The sequence below is a fragment of the Hemiscyllium ocellatum genome, chromosome 1 (genome assembly GCF_020745735.1).
Source record: "Hemiscyllium ocellatum isolate sHemOce1 chromosome 1, sHemOce1.pat.X.cur, whole genome shotgun sequence".
Taxonomy (NCBI): domain Eukaryota; kingdom Metazoa; phylum Chordata; class Chondrichthyes; order Orectolobiformes; family Hemiscylliidae; genus Hemiscyllium; species Hemiscyllium ocellatum.
This window is the reverse complement of record NC_083401.1, coordinates 116429633-116450189: the sequence shown is the minus strand read 5'-3', so window position 1 is coordinate 116450189 and position 20557 is coordinate 116429633. Positions and strand designations below refer to the sequence as shown.

At 44.3% G+C, this 20557-nt stretch overlaps 1 protein-coding gene across 1 annotated transcript in view; it reads right to left on the bottom strand.

The window, feature by feature from the left end:
• Positions 1 to 20557, bottom strand: part of ccdc149a (coiled-coil domain containing 149a) — a 136045-nt gene that overhangs the window by 24417 nt on the left and 91071 nt on the right. The window contains exons 9-10 of the mRNA XM_060826638.1: positions 15144 to 15288; positions 8697 to 8773 (exon numbers count right to left, since the gene is read on the bottom strand). Coding sequence (XP_060682621.1) covers positions 8697 to 8773; positions 15144 to 15288 — 222 coding nt within the window. The remainder of the gene's footprint in view (positions 1 to 8696; positions 8774 to 15143; positions 15289 to 20557) is intronic.

Sequence of the window (20557 nt, the reverse complement as noted above, 5' to 3'; positions counted from 1 at the left end):
TGCTCCTGTGAGCCTCAGCACAAATCTGAAGAACAGCATTTCATTCATCTCCTGGGGACCCTGCAGCCTCTAGGACTCAACACTGTGTTCAATAACTTTACCGCCTGATTACATCCTTTGTTCTCAACCCACCCCCACACCCTGGTCCTGACATGACACAAGTTGCTTTCAGCACAGGGCAGAAGTGGGTACTGCAGATGCTGGAGATTAGAGTTAAAATTAGAGTGGTGCTGGAAAAGCGCAGCAGGTCAGGCAGCATCCAAGAAGTAGGGAAAAAAAATGACATTTCAGGCAAAAGCCCTTCCCACCCATTCTCTCCTACCCTCAGCTCTCATTATCACTTATTCAACTTCTCTTCTGTCCTGCCTGCTGTCAATAATCCCCTGTCTGTCTACCTCTTTCATATCTCACTCTCCCTGTGCCCCACCTCCATCCTAACCACTCTCCACCCACTACTGTAGCGCACATGCCAACCTTATCCCAGCCACAGTCAGTTCTAGTTACTGGACTCCAACATTAACTCTGCTTTCTCCTGAGTTCTACAGCAATTTCTGTTCCTGTTTATGAGACCACTTTTGATTCCTCATCCTCCGCTTGGAAATCAAGAATGTATGGTTCCTGTACAGAAAGAAATCAGTGTCTGTTCTGTCCTCATCCTCACTCTTATCCCATCAGAAAATTCTATCTGCTTCCTCCCCCACATCAAACATAAATTTTCACCTTTGGTCATCTCTGCCAGCACAGAAACAAATGACTCTACATGACTCTCACAGTGAAGATGTCACTGATCCAGACAACCATTATCCATTACCCAGCAATCCCCAATCCCACAGCTCCCCACTTCCCTGCACCCCCTCCAGCTCTGAAAAAACCCCACCACTTCAACCTATCTGTGTGCAACCATTAGTTGTTAACAATGTAAATGTATGTTGAAGCAATCAACAACTGGCATGAGATTTAACTGGCGAGATCAATTTGCAGAAAGTAAGTGACATAACACAAGCTTTGTGTATTTTGTGTATGAACACTCATGAATTATTGCAACATTGGAAGGGACTGGGATTTGTTTATTCTGCTCCACTCGAAAGAATGATCAAATGTACCAAAGACTCTCAAAAAAGGACAGAAATAATATTTGCCTGAATGTCCTGCTGGGAAGATAACTGTTGTAGTAAAGTGGACATGAGTTGCAAGTTGAGATCATGTGGATATCCCAAAGCAGCTAACTCGCTGGGAACTGCCCTGGAGGTTGAAACTTCTGATGGATAATTGCCTGGATCTGGAACCATCTGAAAAGGTTCTAAACTCTGAGAATAGAGAGTTCCAATATACTTAATAGTTACCCAGTAAAGGTTAGAAGGATTAATCCTACTGTAACCCTTGTGTAAGCTGACATACCCAATTCACATTGCCACCTCTCACCCCCAACCTCCGCTCTGATCCCCACAGACACCCAACACCTCCAAATCTCAATTCTACCCTCCCCATAGCCGTCCACTTAGACCGTACCACCTCCTGACCCCACAACAGCTCCACCCATCCAGCCCCTCCCCTTGTCTTTACACAGCTTCCACTCCCAATGCCTTCACATCACTGCTGACCCAGCGCCCCCGACCCACTCTGACCTGAGCTGACTTCTTCTGCTCCACGCTACACCCTGCTCGCCATCCCCACCCCCCACCCATCACCCTATCACTATCCCAAACTCTGTAGAACCCCATCTACAAGTCATCTAATTTCCTCATGCATGTGACACCCTTTACCTCTCACCCACCTGCCAGCCAAATCCTCCACCCTGGCAACACAGACCCTCCCCCACCTGCCACTGCATTGCCCCCCCGCCACATTTATCATCCTAACCCATCATGCATCTGGCATGCCACCCACTAATTGCCTGCCACTAAATCACTAACCCTACCTCAACACCCACCCATCTCGCACCCTAGCCCCCATTACCCCTCCTTTAGTCACTCTACTACCTCCCCCACTTATTTTCCCTAAGCATCTGTCAAGGTATGTTCAGGATTTTGAAACCTTGGAATATGGCACATCATGTTGATAATAGGGATGTAGTCTGAACACTTATCCACTTCATTGTATGGAGCCCTGACCTGACCTGATTGCTTCACCTGGAAAGTTGCCTGATTTGGAGATTCAGACAAAGAACTTCTACAAAGATAAGTATTTCTTTGTCTAAATAGGAGCTGAAAATTGGGATTCCTACTCCAATCGCAAGATTTTTCCTCATAAATGTACCAAACTATAGAATTCTTTCTTTATGTTCGTATCCTTGAATATTCAGGCACTGGATATTCCAGAGCAGCACTGAGGGCAGTTCACATCAACAGACCATAATAATTCCACAGCAACAGCCTGCACACTCATACTCAGTTTGGCTTCTGACAGAGAGACTTAGCTCCTGACTTCATTATAGCATTGGTTCAAACGTACACAAAAGAGAATGAATTCCAGGGGTGAGGTGAGAGTGACTACCCTTCATCAAGGGGACATTCAAACTAATATGGTAACAAGGAGCCACAGCAAAAATAGAGTATTTATGAATTGGATCTCTCCATTGAGTGAAGTCAGAGCTGAAAATGTGTTGCTGGAAAAGCGCAGGTCAGGCAGCATCCAAGGAACAGGAAATTTGACGTTTCGGGCATAAGCCCTTCATGAATCATTGCTGATGAAGGGCTTATGCCCAAAACGTCGAATTTCCTGTTCCTTGGAGGCTGCCTGGCCTGCTGTGCTTTTCCAGCAACACATTTTCAGCTCTGATTTCCAGCATCTGCAGACCTCACTTTCTCCATTGAGTGGAGTCATACCTAGCAAAAAAAATGGTTGTGGTGGTTGGAAGTCAATCTTCTTAGCCCTAAACATCTCTGCAGGAGTACCTCAAGGTAATGTCCTCAGCTCATTGACCTTCAGCTGTTTCAATAATGACCTTCCCTACCAAAATGAGTCTAGGAAGTCCTCTGAAATCTTCTATCAATTGTCTTTTAACTGTCTGTTCCAAACATGGGTGTTCCTCAACCAAAATGTTCCTTGACCTCTTGTCCCATGGCTCTTCCTGGACCAGCTGTTTTGTAAGTTTGATTTTTTTTCAACTATTTGGAGAAGACAGAGATAAATCGAGCGTTCATATTAGAGTGAAAATTTTTAATGGAGAAGTACATTTAAGTTCTGTACTTTCATATATTCAAACAAAAAGACCTTGGAGTGCAGGTTCAAAGCTCCTTGAAAGTGGAGTCATAGGCAAATAGGATAGTGAAGAAGGCATTTGATATGCTTTCCTTTATTGGTCAGAGTATTTAGTACAGGAGTTGGGAGGTCATGTTGCAGCTGTACAGGACATTGGTTAGGCCACTATTGGAATATTGTGTGCATTTCTGGTCTCCTTCCTATCGGAAAGATGTTGTGAAACTTGAAAGGGTTCAGAAAAGATTTACAAAGATGTTGGAGGATTTGAGCTATAGGGAGAGGTTGAAGAGGCTAGGGCTGTTTTTCTTGGAGTGTCGGAGGCTGAGGGGTGAACTTATAGAGGTTTATAAAATCATGAGGGGCATGGATAGGGTAAATAAACAAAGTCTTTTCCCTGGGGTGGTGGGGGTGCAGTTCCAGAACTAGAGGGCATAGGTTTAGGGTGAGCGAGAAAAGATAAAAGAAACCTAAGGGGCAACCTTTTCACACAGAGGGTGGTATGTGTATGGAATGAACTGCCAGAGGAAGTGGTGGAGGCTGGTACAATTGCAACATTTAAGAGGCATTTGGATGGGTATATGAATAGGAAGGGTTTGGAGGAATATCGGCCAGGTGGTGGCAGGTGGGACTAGATGGGTTGGGATATCTGGTCAGCGTGGACAGTTTGGACCAAAGGGTCTGTTTCCGTGCTGTACATGTCTATGACTCTATATGGTCAGAGGCAAGGATGTTTGCCAATGATTGCAAAATGTTCAGACTGCTTCAGATACTAAAACAGTCGGTGTTCATGTGCAGCAAGACCTGGACACCACAACATTCAGGCAGAAGTGGGTACTGCAGATGCTGGAGATTAGAGTCAGGATTAGTGTGGTGCTGGAAAAGCACAGCAGCCCAAGCTGCATCCAAGGAGCAGGAAAATTGATGTTTCGGTATGGAATGAGCTGCCAGAGGATGTGAAGGAGGCTGGTACAATTGTAACTTTTAAGAGGCATTTGGATGGGTATATGAATAGGAAGGGTTTGGACGGATATGTGCTGGGTCCTGGCAGGTGGGACTAGACTGGGTTGGGATATCTAGTCGGCATGGACGGGTCGGACCAAAAGGTCTGTTTCCATGCTGTACATCTCTATGACTCTATGATGCCCTTCATCTGCAATGCAATTCCTGATGGAGGGCTTTTGGCCGAAACATCGATTTTCCTGCTTCTCGGATGCTGCCTGATCTGCTGTGCTGTTCCAGCACCACTCTAATCTTGACCACAACATTCAGGGATGGACTGATAAGTGTAAAGTAATATTCGTGCAATGACCATCCCCAACAACAGAAAATCTAACCATTTTTCTTGACCTCCCCCACATTCTAACTGTAACCATTAATCAGAAACTGAACTGACCAGCCATTCAGATACTGTGCTATAAGAGCAGGTGAGAGGCTAGGAAGCCAACAAAATATGATTCAGCTCATGACTTCAAGAAGCCTGTTCACCATCCAAAAACACTACTCAGGAACATCAAGCAATACCTTCCACATAGCTCAATGAGTTTAGCTCAATAATCTCACGAAGCTTGACACCATCCAGGACAATGCAGCCCATCTACCACCTTTAACATTCACTCCCTTCACCATTCATACACAGAGGCATCAGTGTCTACCATCTACAAGACACATTGCTCCTTCAACAGCACTTTCTAAACCCATAAGCTACACCATCTAAAAGTACAAGGGAAACAGATGCTTGTGAATCACCTGCAAATTGCCCTCCAAGCTACACATAATCCTGACTTGGAAATAAATTGCTGTTACTTCCTTGTTGCTGGCTTAAACCCTGGAGTTCCCTTCCTATACCACATGGATTTCCGCAGCTCATGAAGTCAGTTCACCAGCACCTCATCACCTCAGGGGATCTCCCATCCACCGCCTCCAACCTCATAGTCCCACAACCCCGCACCGCCCGTTTCTACCTCCTGCCCAAAATCCACAAACCTGCCTGCCCCGGCCAACCCATTGTCTCAGCCTGCTCCTGCCCCACCGAACTCATCTCCCAATACCTCGACACGGTCCTGTCCCCTTTAGTCCAAGAACTCCCCACCTACGTTCGGGACACCACCCACGCCCTCCACCTCCTCCAGGATTTTCGCTTCCCCGGTCCCCAACGCCTTATTTTCACTATGGACATCCAGTCCCTGTACACCTCCATCCCCCATCACGAAGGACTCAAAGCCCTCCGCTTCTTCCTTTCCCGCCACACCAACCAGTACCCTTCCACTGACACCCTCCTTCGACTGACTGAACTGGTCCTCACCCTGAATAACTTCTCTTTTCAATCCTCCCACTTCCTCCAAACTAAAGGAGTTGCCATGGGCACCTGCATGGGCCCCAGCTATGCCTGCCTCTTCGTAGGATATGTGGAACAGTCCATCTTCCGCAACTACACTGGCACCACCCCCCACCTTTTCCTCCGCTACATCGATGACTGTATCGGCGCTGCCTCGTGCTCCCACGAGGAGGTTGAACAGTTCATCAACTTTACTAACACCTTCCACCCCGACCTGAAATTCACCTGGACTGTCTCAGACTCCTCCCTCCCCTTCCTAGATCTTTCCATTTCTATCTCGGGCGACCGACTCAACACAGACATCTATTATAAACCGACTGACTCCCACAGCTACCTGGACTACACCTCCTCCCACCCTGCCCCCTGTAAAAACGCCATCACATATTCCCAATTCCTTCGTCTCCGCCGCATCTGCTCCCAGGAGGACCAATTCCAACACCGCACAGCCCAGATGGCCTCCTTCTTCAAGGACCGCAGATTCCCCCCAGACGTGATCGACGATGCCCTCCACCGCATCTCCTCCACTTCCCGCTCCTCCGCCCTTGAGCCCCGCTCCTCCAACCGCCACCAAGACAGAACCCCACTGGTTCTCACCTACCACCCCACCAACCTCCGCATACAACGTATCATCCGTCGCCATTTCCGCCACCTCCAAACGGACCCCACCACCAAGGATATATTTCCCTCCCCTCCCCTATCAGCGTTCCGCAAGGACCACTCCCTTCGTGACTCCCTCGTCAGATCCACACCCCCCACCAACCCAACCTCCACCCCCGGCACCTTCCCCTGCAACCGCAGGAAATGTAAAACTTGCGCCCACACCTCCACACTCATTTCCCTCCAAGGCCCCAAGGGATCCTTCCATATCCGCCACAAGTTCACCTGTACCTCCACACACATCATCTATTGCATCCGCTGCACCCGATGTGGCCTCCTCTATATTGGTGAGACAGGCCGCTTATTTGCGGAATGCTTCAGAGAACACCTCCGGGCCACCCGAACCAACCAACCCAATCACCCCGTGGCTCAACACTTTAACTCTCCCTCCCACTCCACCGAGGACATGCAGGTCCTTGGACTCCTCCACCGGCAGAACACAACTACACGACGGCTGGAGGCGGAGCGCCTCATCTTCCGCCTGGGAACCCTCCAACCACAAGGTATGAATTCAGATTTCTCCAGTTTCCTCATTTCCCCTCCCCCCACCTTGTCTCAGTCGGTTCCCTCAACTCAGCACCGCCCTCCTAACCTGCAATCCTCTTCCTGACCTCTCCGCCCCCACCCCACTCCGGCCTATCACCCTCACCTTGACCTCCTTCCACCTATCCCACCTCCATCGCCCCTCCCCCTAGTCCCTCCTCCCTACTTTTATCTTAGCCTGCTTGGCTCTCTCTCTCTTATTCCTGATGAAGGGCTTATGCTCGAAACGTCGAATTCTCTATTCCTGAGATGCTGCCTGGCCTGCTGTGCTTTGACCAGCAACACATTTGCAGCTGTGATCTCCAGCATCTGCAGACCTCATTTTTTACCCTTCTGAAGGAAGGCCAACAAATGCTGAATTAAACAGTGCACTAATTACAAAACACTAAAAACCATGACCTCGAATTAAGAATATCATCAGAACAGATTCAACTGATGATAACCCTGTTCAAAATTGCTCACTTTTCTGTCAGTGATTTTTCAGGGGAAAATTCAGAGTCTAAATTATTCCAGATGAATCCATTAAAAAAAAGGGAAAAATCCAGTCAGCACAGGTGTAGCATTGCAGGTCAAGACACACCCCTTTCTCAAACCACTTGCTGCCATATTTCAGGAGATAAAGGTCCCAAACATACTTTGATAGTGACTGACAAACTGAGTGTTTAAACTAAGTGAGGGTCTAGGGTGGCAGATGGGTAGGTGAGGGCTGTTGGGTAAGATGGTAGAAAGCCAAGTAAATATAATGGGTGAAATACCAGGTGGGTGAGGGAGTGAAAGGTACCAGCTGAGAAAAGTGGCTACAATGCCAGTTAGGTGAATGAGTGTTCGTTAGGTCAGGGGTCATTTTGGAACTGACCCCTGTTTCAGCAGTATCAGATTGGAGGGATGTAATAAATAGTTGTCAGCTCTGGCTGGGGTTTGGATACGTCAGGAAGTAAGGGGTGGGAGGAGTATCAGATCACATCTGTGAAGGAGTACATGAGGGTCTGGGATTGTAAGAGGTTGGGGGTGTCAGTGGTGAGTGGGAGAGTTTCAGTTTAGTAGTTATCCAGGATGAAATATTTTAATCTTCTAACATCTCCTGGATAACTAAGGCTAAGTGAGTCAGAACATCACCAAACTCTCAAAGATAAATGGGGATTTTTCAGATCGTTCCAGACAGAGGAGAGTTGCCAAATGGAATGTACTATTGTCTGGGCAATTGCTGCACAGACAACTGTGTTGGGAATTCTACACCATCTTGATGTGTGACCCAGTCTGGGGTGCTCCACCAGCTATCTAGCAATTGGAATATCAAGAATTCTAGTTTCGAAAAACCCAGCTAGCTCTGTTGAAGCTTCTTTCTTTTTTATGTTAGATGTAGTAATTTGCTGTCACCTTACAAACTAAATTAGTTGATTGCTCCCCTGTAATAGTAGAAAGCAGAATTCCACATAAAGATTTTAAGTTAATTATTTGAGCATTATGTGGCATAATCTGAGACCAAATTTCAAAAATACACTCAGGTGTGCTATGAGACAAAGTACAGGATACTTTTAATGTGATGAGTCACTGCCTTTAGCAAAGACTTGTCCTCTTGAAGTGAATGCTAGCAGATGGAAGTGTGGAACCAAGCACATCAAATAGAAAGAGAACACATTCAGTACTGTAAACAACAAAGTTCTGCCAAAATGTCCAGAAACATTATTAACAGTCATAAACACATGGAACAGCAATTTCTAATGCTAATTGGAATAACATAATGAATTGTATTGTTACAATATTTAGTGAAATCTCATTTCAAGTCAGATTCATTTGTACACTTGACAAGAATCGAGTGTAATTTTAATAGATCTTGGCATTGTTTAAAAAAAACTCTTACTTTGAACTGTTTCAAAATGTAATCTCAAAAATAACAACAAACTGGAAAACGCTGCACAGAAAAGTACATTTAAAAAATGAAAATAAGATTAAAATTCACCTGGAAGGCTCCACAAACCAGAAACTTCCAAAGTTCTCAGTTTCTTTTCCAATTCAGCTACTCGATTGCCCAGAATTCTAGAGATGAGAATAAATGCTGCTTTCAATATATTCATAAAGTGATTTAAGCATTCACTTTGTCACAACAAAGTAAATAGAATCAAATAATAAACACATTGGTATTATCATTTTATGTATTGATCAAACAATATTAGTCCCATGTGTCATGAGAAGCAAAGCAGCCAAGGGCTTTCATCCAGACATATACCATAAAAACAAGCTTCAAACGTCTAGCATGGCTGACTCCTAATTTAAGTGGGTTCACTGACAACATAGAATACAATAAAAATGATATGTCTAAATGATAGGCAATGTGCAGTTACCTACAATGATTTTGTGTAATTTCCTGTGACTCCTATTACAAATGCAAATTGCCTAAATCACCACAATGCGCTGTAATAATAACCAGAGTTAAATGCCAAGTATAATATTTGAAGAGGGTCAGGTCTGGTCCCCAGTGTGTTCCTGTCTGAGCAATCTTGCAGGAGGTGGGATCTATGCAACAGAGGCTATCCATCCACCAGTGCTGGGTGGCCAATTAGGTACCTATAGGGAATAATTAGTGGAAAATGCTGCCACCACTGAGACGTTCATCACTCTAAGGATGAAACTCAGCAGGTACCTGCAGGCAGCACTCTGGTTAGATGTTAAAAAAACTGCAGATGCTGGAGCCAAAGGTAGACAAGCAGGAGGCTGGAAGAACACAGCAAGCCAGGCAGCATCAGGAAGTGGAGAAGTCAACTTGATGGTTGTCACCCTTCTTCAGAATTGGGGGTGGGTGTAAGAGGAGCTGCAGATAAAATGGCTGTGGGGGGGGGGGGTGCAGGTAGCATCCTGGTACCAGCCTAGGAAACCATTGAGACTATCTCTCAACCCACGATCAGGGTGCTGCAGGGATGAGACAGCCACAGCTGTAGTCACTAGCAATTCTGAGAGTGATCCTGCACAAATATTGCCTGACAGTTCTGACCATTGCTTATTTTATTTATTTCAGGTATTGCCTCTATGATGAGGCACCTTTGTTATTCCATAGCATTTTCTTCTGCTTGACAACTCCAAGAGAAATGCCAAGTACAGCACCAGTCATTCCACATGGCCTTCATCAATTGGATCAAGGCTTTTGACTCAGTCAGTCAGGAAGGGCTACAAAAGACCCTGTCAAACCTGACTACTGAGTAAAATTCATCAACATCTGTCTCATCCATGATAAGATGTTATTGACAGTCCTCATCAATGGTAATATGACAGAATTCTTTGAGGTCAAGACAGGATTCAAACAGTTCAAACAGAGATATGTCATCCCACGCATTTCCCCCGTTTCATCGGCATTATTCTTCATCTTGTCGAGAAGAAGCTTCCCAGTGTGTGGACATTGCCTACAGGATGAACAGAAATCTTTTCAACCTTAACCAGTTGAAATTCCAAGAATAAATTGACACTGACCTCCCTTGTGGAACTTCAGTATGCATGGTGACAATGTTATCTCTGCTCTTTTGGAACAAGATCTTCAAGTCTTAATGCCTTTGCAGAATCATACCAAAGAACTAGTCTCAGCCTCAACCTTGTTTCCCTTTTGTCAGCTGCTTTTGGCAGTATTTGATGAAAATTGAGGAGTGAATGAGCCAATGGTCTGTCCAACATTCATGCGCACTCGTCAACGCTTTGGAAATCAGGATATTGGTCTCAGGTTTGAATGATCAGGTAATTGATCATGGACGCATCCAAGAAGTCTTGAACTTCTGTTTGGTGAACAGTGTGGTGATAATGACCAGCTGGTGTTCAGCACATTGGTGTTGCAATTCCTAACTCCTTCCTCTCCAATGGTTCCTTTTCAGAATTGAGCAACCTTTCCAATCCTGGTGTAGAAGAATCAAAGGAGGATCATTTTATCTTTCTGAGGAATGTTAGATTGGTGACTATGGTGTCTAGGGTGCAGTAGAAGTCTTCTTTGGACTCATCTGTGGCATCAAGGATTGAAACCACTCATCACTGCTAGTTCGAGGCAAGTTGTAGACAAAGATTCATGTGACGATCATTGATGCCAATAGATGGCTGAAAGCATCGGTTGATGAGTTTATTCCTGATAGCGAATCCATTTCCATGTGCTTTGAGTTGATCCTTGGGTTTTCCTCTTCAGAAGACTGTATGGTTATCACCTTCTTCCCTAAGCTGCCCTTCAAGTCTACTACAAAAGCTTCCTGTTGGCTTTCCCTACAGATTTACGTTGCACTCATGCAAAAATGCATATGCATATGTAGTGGCCAGAGAATAGTGGGACAGTCAAAGTAAAGGTAACCAGACCCCACCCCAGGAGCAAACGTGACTGCTAATTCAATGCCTGACAACGAACAAAGCAGCAGATTCCACCCAGTGGCACAATGCTGAATCGTGTGCATGAACAAAAGGTCTTGGGATGCAGCTGCACTAATCTTTGAGAGGGTTAATTAGAAAAATAGTTGGGTTCTTGAACTTCGTAAAATGAGGCACCGGTTAGGTGACAACCTGATTATTGCACGAAGTTCTCATCACCACACTTTAGGAAAGATATAAAAGTCCTTAGATGGTGCAAAGGAGATTTATTAGAATGGTTCAGGGTTGAGGGGATTTAATAAGATTCAGTTAAGAAGCTGGGGTTGTTCTCTTTGGAACAAAGGCAGTTGAGGAGGGATTTGACTGACAAGTGTGATAAGGGAGTCAAGGAAAAACTGTTCCCATTACTGATGGTACAAGTCTAGGTGACAGGAGTTTAAGATTTTGGGCAAGAATTGCAGGGGGCATGTGAAAGAACTTTCTTTTTGGGTAATGTCTGGAACTCACTGTGCACATGGGTTGTGGGTGCAAAAGTGGTTTCAAAAGGAAATTCAGTGGGTGGTTGAGGAAATAATCTCGTAAGGCGTTCAGGAGACAGAAGGAAAACTGGGCCAACTAGATTGCTGCATGGAGAGTTTCCACAAACACAATGGTCTCCTTCTATCCTGTCCCTGACATTGGCTGGTTTATTGGGTATGCACTTGAACATGTTAGCCCAGCTAAAATCCTAAATGGAAGCAGCAGGGAATTCACCTTTATGTTATTGTTTACATTTACCCTGTAAAGAGATGCCAAGATAATCTCCACCACTGTCATGTGTTGCATATTGTTCTTTCGGTCTTCAAAGAAATAAAAAATATAAGGAAAGTGAACTTGTGTGTATCTAAGTCATACTAACTTGTGCAGAATGTTCAGTCTGAAGGATTCCTTGGTGTAAGTTGTTACCTCTTCGAGTAAAAAATGAGGTCTGCAGATGCTGGAGATCACAGCTGCAAATGTGTTGCTGGTCAAAGCACAGCAGGTTAGGCAGCATCTCAGGAATAGAGAATTCGACGTTTCGAGCATAAGCCCTTCATCAGGAATAAGAGAGAGAGAGCCAAGCAGGCTGAGATAAAAGGTAGGGAGGAGGGACTAGGGGGAGGGGCGATGGAGGTGGGATAGGTGGAAGGAGGTCAAGGTGAGTGTGATAGGCCGGAGTGGGGTGGGGGCGGAGAGGTCAGGAAGAGGATTGCAGGTTAGGAGGGCGGTGCTGAGTTGAGGGAACCGACTGAGACAAGGTGGGGGGAGGGGAAATGAGGAAGCTGGAGAAATCTGAATTCATACCTTGTGGTTGGAGGGTTCCCAGGCGGAAGATGAGGCGCTCCTCCTCCAGCCGTCGTGTAGTTGTGTTCTGCCGGTGGAGGAGTCCAAGGACCTGCATGTCCTCGGTGGAGTGGGAGGGGGAGTTAAAGTGTTGAGCCACGGGGTGATTGGGTTGGTTGGTTCGGGCGGCCCAGAGGTGTTCTCTGAAGCGTTCCGCAAGTAAGCGGCCTGTCTCACCAATATAGAGGAGGCCACATCGGGTGCAGCGGATGCAATAGATGATGTGTGTGGAGGTACAGGTGAACTTGTGGCGGATATGGAAGGATCCCTTGGGGCCTTGGAGGGAAGTGAGTGTGGAGGTGTGGGCGCAAGTTTTACATTTCCTGCGGTTGCAGGGGAAGGTGCCGGGGATGGAGGTTGGGTTGGTGGGGGGTGTGGATCTGACAAGGGAGTCACGAAGGGAGTGGTCCTTGCGGAACGCTGATAGGGGAGGGGAGGGAAATATATCCTTGGTGGTGGGGTCCGTTTGGAGGTGGCGGAAATGGCGGCGGATAATACGTTGTATGCGCAGGTTGGTGGGGTGGTAGGTGAGAACCAGTGGGGTTCTGTCTTGGTGGCGGTTGGAGGAGCGGGGCTCAAGGGCGGAGGAGCGGGAAGTGGAGGAGATGCGGTGGAGGGCATCGTCGATCACGTCTGGGGGGAATCTGCGGTCCTTGAAGAAGGAGGCCATCTGGGCTGTGCGGTGTTGGAATTGGTCCTCCTGGGAGCAGATGCGGCGGAGACGAAGGAATTGGGAATATGGGATGGCGTTTTTACAGGGGGCAGGGTGGGAGGAGGTGTAGTCCAGGTAGCTGTGGGAGTCAGTCGGTTTATAATAGATGTCTGTGTTGAGTCGGTCGCCCGAGATAGAAATGGAAAGGTCTAGGAAGGGGAGGGAGGAGTCTGAGACAGTCCAGGTGAATTTCAGGTCGGGATGGAAGGTGTTAGTAAAGTTGATGAACTGTTCAACCTCCTCGTGGGAGCACGAGGCAGCGCCGATACAGTCATCGATGTAGCGGAGGAAAAGGTGGGGGGTGGTGCCAGTGTAGTTGCGGAAGATGGACTGTTCCACATATCCTACGAAGAGGCAGGCATAGCTGGGGCCCATGCGGGTGCCCATGGCAACTCCTTTAGTTTGGAGGAAGTGGGAGGATTGAAAAGAGAAGTTATTCAGGGTGAGGACCAGTTCAGTCAGTCGAAGGAGGGTGTCAGTGGAAGGGTACTGGTTGGTGCGGTGGGAAAGGAAGAAGCGGAGGGCTTTGAGTCCTTCGTGATGGGGGATGGAGGTGTACAGGGACTGGATGTCCATAGTGAAAATAAGGCGTTGGGGACCGGGGAAGCGAAAATCCTGGAGGAGGTGGAGGGCGTGGGTGGTGTCCCGAACGTAGGTGGGGAGTTCTTGGACTAAAGGGGACAGGACCGTGTCGAGGTATTGGGAGATGAGCTCGGTGGGGCAGGAGCAGGCTGAGACAATGGGTCGGCCGGGGCAGGCAGGTTTGTGGATTTTGGGCAGGAGGTAGAAACGGGCGGTGCGGGGTTGTGGGACTATGAGGTTGGAGGCGGTGGATGGGAGATCCCCTGAGGTGATGAGGTCCTGGATGGTCTGGGAGATGATGGTTTGGTGGTGGGAGGTGGGGTCGTGGTCAAGGGGGCGATAAGAGGAGGCGTCCGCGAGCTGGCGTTTGGCTTCAGCGGTGTACAGGTCAGTGCGCCAAACTACTACCGCGCCTCCCTTGTCTGCGGGTTTGATGGTGAGGTTGGGATTGGAGCGGAGGGAGTGGAGGGCTGCACGTTCTGAGGGTGAGAGGTTGTTACCTCAGCAATACACTGAAAGCTTTTGTTTTACATCAAGAGACTAAATGTCCAACTCCCTCTTTTGAAAGACATTTCAAGGTTACATATGTAAAAAATTGCATCTTATACTGCATCATATGTCTCATGCTTCTGCTGCTTTTTTTTTGAACTGCAAATAAATTTAATTATATATTTTGGCTTACAGAGATTCGGACAATACAAGAATTCCCAGATATATTTGAGTGTTGGGGTAGCAACTACTTTTGGGCAATATTAGGTTAGGTTTAGATTACTTAGTGTGGAAACAGGCCCTTCAGCCCAACAAGTCCACACCAACCGGAGCATCTGGAGGAAACCCACGCAGACACGGGGAAAATGTGCAAACTCAACACAGACAGTTGCCTGAGACGGGAATTGAACCCAGGTCTCTGGCGCCGCGAGGCAGCAGTGCTAACCACTGTGCCACCCCACACGGTCTCGAAAGTTAAGATGAAGATTATAGAATGAAAATAATGTAAAATACAAAGTCTTTCAAAAGTCTGTACAAGAAAACATTAAGAAATTTTTGCGTTGATATTGATATTCAAAGAAAATTGAAGATAGGTAATATAGAAAAGTCAAGTTCAGATGGGGCCTGAAGACATCCCCTCCAAATTCCCATTTTCAGGATATTTGTTCACGCGGATGATAAGCATAGAGCTGTGTTTCTCAGTGAGAAGTCCTTATTCAGTTAAAGAAACAGCTTTGCAACTCACTAATCAGTTTAGTGGCGACAAAGCACTAAATCTTCTATCAAAACAATAACAGTATAATTCAATCTCCTTGTTTCCAGGAATAACATAAGAATGGTAATAATGGTCTTATCTCTTCCATTGGGAAATTAAAACATTTAAAAAGCACAGTCCAAGTGGCTCCCTGTTATCAGGCAGATAATAATACATGCCTGTTAGTCTGCCGTTGATGCTGAAGAACCATATTCTTGTCATGAATCGTCTCAAGTAAAGCAGTTGCCAATGATTTCAGATCTGAAATGGACTGTGGTGTGGCTGGCAGACTACAACCATGATCTTCTGACAATAATTCCTGGACTGTAGCCAAGACATATAAAATATTAATATTAATTGCATAGACAACAAAAGCAGACATTTTGAAATTCAAATTTCTCAAAATTAAGTAAAAGCATTAAATACATATGTGAATTTAGTTTTCAGTCTTTAGCTTTTAATATTCTTCTTGCTGAACATATTGGTTAACTTTTCACCTGCTCTGTATAACCAACAAATAGCTGTAGAATTCTCAAATAAACTCATAGATTCTACACTCAAAAGAGCTTGGGCTGGATACAGAACTACCGAAATCCTAGGTTTTCTGATCTACATTCTCTAGGAGTACAACTCCTCGCTAAAAGTATGACTTAACAGTTTTATAACTGCATCACATTGAAAATATATTCCAGTATTGCTGCAGCACTACAGACTGAATTGAGGATAACTATCCTACTACATCAAACATCCACAAGGAGCTTTGGGTAACTGGAATCAATTTCCCTTTAGTATTAATTATCATCAGACCAGTTTTAACTCACCAAAATGTTACATGAGTCAGTCACACATTTAGGAATATTTTATATAAAAAAGTAATTTTCCAATCATGTCTTTAATATGCCGCACACTACATCAACTTTAATTTCCATCAAACAGCTCATACGTTTTAATGCAACTTCATGAGCCTGGGTTGACTGAAAAACATGCACATTTTAATAATTGGTCTCCGTTCTGATTATTCCCAAATTATGTGAAAGAAACTTGGCAGCTTCTCAGCCATCTTCAATTTATTAAACAGCATGCTTTTCTTCCTCTTCTCCTGAAGTTAAGGGTTCTTGCTGGTATCCCATGCAAGTATTTATTCTCATCTGTAGTCACAAATACACTTACAAGCACTAAACATGGGATGAAAGTAGGGATGGGGGAAAGATGGGGAGATTTACTGCTGAGTCTGACTTCACCAAATATCTACACATACAGGTTACTCAGGAGGGTTGTCAGATGGCAATGAGAAGAAGGTAGAACCCTGGCTAACCTTATCTCTTAATCTGCAGAGATTGAGACAATTATGAGTAGTCACTGGTGTTGAATAGGGACACAAAAACCAGGTATTCTGACCCACAAGTAGAGACATTACCACTGTGCCACAAAAGCCCTTAAAAAGAAAGTTATGGGCCTGTTAATCGAATATCAGTTGTGTAGAATTAACTGGAATCATTACTCAAGAACAGAGTGGCTAAGCACAAGAGAAATTCGAGCAAATTAAGAGACAGCGATTATGAATTGTTTTATGTAAGTCATGTCTAATTGATTTTTTTTCAGGCAATAACTAAAATAGTAGAGACAGCAATGCCCATGCATCTAAAAGCAAAATACAATGGAGTCTAGTAAATAGAAGTAAAAAACAGAAAGTAATGGGAATCCTCAGTAAGCATCTGTGGACAGAGAAAAACAGTTAATGCTGTAGGTCATATATACTCATAATGGAATAAGGTGACTTGTGGAGCAGAATTTTTGTAAGATAATGGAAATGAGAACAGAGAAAGAAGGGCCTGGAAAATTGTGCTGCAGAAAGACACGACTGCTTTCAGCGCAGATCTGAAACTCTGCAATTTTTGAAAGGGAGTGAGAAAGCAGGAAGTGACAAGGTGAGTTAGTCATTTGGTATATAAAGAAGCTGCATGTCAGCTTATTGAGGTGCTGCTTTCAAGGCTGGAGAGAAGCCTTGATAAACACAAAGAATTCCCAGTAAACTTGAGGTTGGGTTATCCTAGAATGAATTTGAGTCTGTCACCTTCTCTTAAATAAGATAATGACTCGGCACACAACAGAAAAATCTGCAGCTGTTCTCAACAACAAATGAGGCAAAAATCAGCACCAACCCTGAGCACAAACCCTGGCACCCCTCCCAAAAGTTTCCTTTTTTGTCTTGATCTCATCATCAACTTCCACGTCACCCATCCCAATACACTGTCACCTTCACTTCTATGCTGCTTTCATCAATGATCAGTGCACATGTTTCGATGGTTCTTGAGGGCTATGGACACTCAGGCTGCCAGTTTGTGATTGTAGGGTCTGTAGGCCTAGCATCTGGGTGTAACTTGGCATTCACCTAACCAGCCTGCATAAAGTCTTTGACATGTCCTCCTCTCCCCATACACACACTTTGTTCTGATATCTCCAATCAGGTTTCCTTTGCTTATCCCATTAACCTCTTCAGTAACTTCCCAGTCAAAAGAAAAAGTGCACAGTGATACCACTACATCCAAAAGAACCTCAATGGAGGCATCAGAATTCATGGGTTGCCCTCGAATGGGGACCTGTCTGCTCTGACAACATATTCTCCTTTTTATGCTTCCCCTGTAGCATCTACCGGAACAAAGGTACCAATTCACATTTAGATCACAGAATCCCTATGGTATGAAAGCAGACCATTCAGCCCATCAAGTCCTCCATCACACCTCTGAACAGCATCCCACCAAGATCCATCCTCCTACCCTATTCCTGTACCCCTGCATTTGGACTGTGAGAGGAAACCAGAGCACCCAGAGGAAACCCATGCATACAGAGGGAGAATGTGAGGCTGAAATCACAGCACTAGGGACTCATGTTTGAGGCAGCAGTGCTAACCACTGAGCCATTGTGCCACCCCATTACATACCTCCATAGGGTCACCCTTCATCCTCAAAAGGTCCGCAGAAAATAGTCCCAGCCTGTTCAGCCTCTCATGGTAACTCAAACCCTCCAATCACCACAACATCCTTGCAAATCTTTTCTGAAGTCTTTCAAGTTTAACATCTTTGCCATAACAGGCAGGCCAGAATTGAACACAGTATTCTAAAAGGGGCCTCACCAATATCCTGTACATCCACATGACCTCCAATTTAAGTTGCACCTCTTCTGATACACAACCCCTAATTAGGCAGCCTCTACAGTTCTCTGGTAGCTAATTGGCCTGCTTGTTAAAAATAGACATGCACCAGGAACCAACATGGCATAGGTCAGGATCTCAACCTCAGAGGCACAACCTCAGAATGGAAATTCAGCCTATGGTGCCACAAAAAGATCCATGCTTGAGCCTCAGTTATTCAATATAAAAGGTAGTTAAAAACACATTAGTTCTATTGAACCACAGGGCTGTCCTCATTAGAGATTGAAACTGATGTTTCAACTTAACTGAAAGGAATATTCCTGTTGAGGCCAAACAAATGTACTATATAACTTTAAGATACTTTATTTTATGTTTTATTAATAGAGCCTTGGATACCTCTCTCAAACATGCTGTTTCATTAAATGATTTATGAACATGTTCACTCAGGAACTTTTGCTCCTATACTCCATTTAGAATTATATCTTCTATATTATTTGTCTCTTGGTATTCTTTCTATCAAAACAAATCACTTCACCATTCTCTGCACTAAATTTCATATGCCAACTCTCCATTCACTCTACCAACTTCTGTCCTTTGAAGATCTATGCAGGTCTTCTTACAGTGCCTCAAATTTTTGTATCATTGGCAAATTTTGAAACTTCACTCTGTATATCAAGGTCAGGGTCATTAATATATATTTATATTAATCTAATCATTAATGATTTGGATAATATACAATATGTGCAGGATTTTTCTCATGATACAAAGATTTATGCTATGGTAAGTCATGCATAAAAGCACAAAATTACAATGTGACATTGTTAGAGTTAGCAAGCGGACAAAATGTTTACATGCTATAAATAGGTGTTTCATTAGTTTCTGAAATAACAAAGGGACAAAAGAACCAAAAAAAGTCAACATTTACAAAGTCAACACAGTTCCATAACTGTAGCCTGAGAAATGCACGATGTTTTTCATTTAAAATTTTCTGTAACTATCCTATCTTCCCTGAAGGTTGAGCCTTATATTCAATTAGATTGATGTCAATATAAATGTGGCTTTTCGTAGCTAGAAGTGGGAAAATATTCAACCATGGGGCATCAGAGCTGTTACACATTATGGGAGTTGACATAGTTTGAGTAACTTTGTTAGTTTAGAGCCATCATATTCTCAAAGAATTGAATTGTATAGTAATTTGAATGAAGCAATATCAATCAAGCAACATAGGTGGCACTTCATGAATGAATGAAACAAATGAATTATCAGATGACTTAAATGAAGTAACATTAAATTACGAGAAGTTGATTGTATGAACTTCAAGCAGGGATCTCTGGGTAAGAATCAAGACAATCTTTCATGCTTCAATGTTTAATCCTGAAAACCTGGTGAATTTATCACAATTATCATTTATTTAGATAATCACAATATGAATTTAATAACATTAAACATAGGCAGGATATATTATTCTTGACATGGTACACAATCATTCCATTGAATGGCAGTAACCTGGAGAATTCCTTTAATCTTCATCTTAGTTTAATTCACTGCACACACATTAAATACTGATACAGATCAATCAAAATCAAGATAATCTTCATTGGTGTCTCTTAAATATAACTTCTCACTATTATTTACTGTCATAAAACAACAAGACATCTAATTTAAATACAATTACTATTGCTGTAATATAATTCTCTCAAACCACAAAGGACAGAAACTCAGTTATTAGACAGAGGAGACTATGCCAATCAACAATCTCTTAGCCAATTAAACTCCATTCCAACTGCCCCAATTACTGAGCTATATAAACTTGCATCTAAGTTCAATGGCCTTACTGACATTGTTTTGAAGGCCGCTGTGGCAGAGTAATATTGTCCCTATCTCTAATCATTAAAGTTGAGAGAGATAGTGGGCTGGAGCTAATAGGCAGAAGGGTTGGAGCAGGGTATTCAGAGGCAAGAACAGTGGGTAACTTTAGCAACTCCTCCTTGTTGCCTGGTCCCTTGCCCATCTATGCAGGACACCTTCCTCTCCCCAAATGGAGGCCCACCATTTCCAACTGAAAGGCTTCAACTAAACCTGACAGGCTTTGCTGGTCAGACATCCCAAGAACAGAGGGAATCCATGAGTCATCACAAAATTGCAGAGGATTCAGTGATATTGGGTGTCCATTGACTTCTTGATGCACCTTATTAATATCTTGCCGCTTCCAGTGGGTATCCTGCATCACTAATTGAAGATAATTAGTATCATTGAAATCATGGTAGGATTCACCTTGCAAACTGCAGGACTGTATAGTAAAAGTAGTTATTCATGGAGACATGTTCTACTACTCCAAACACAACTTCTCTATATGCAAAGTCACTGTACTTCTACTCTGTAAAGTGGAACTGGTTTATAACTCCATGTATACCTCTAAGTAAGATTTGTTCCTTCACGAAC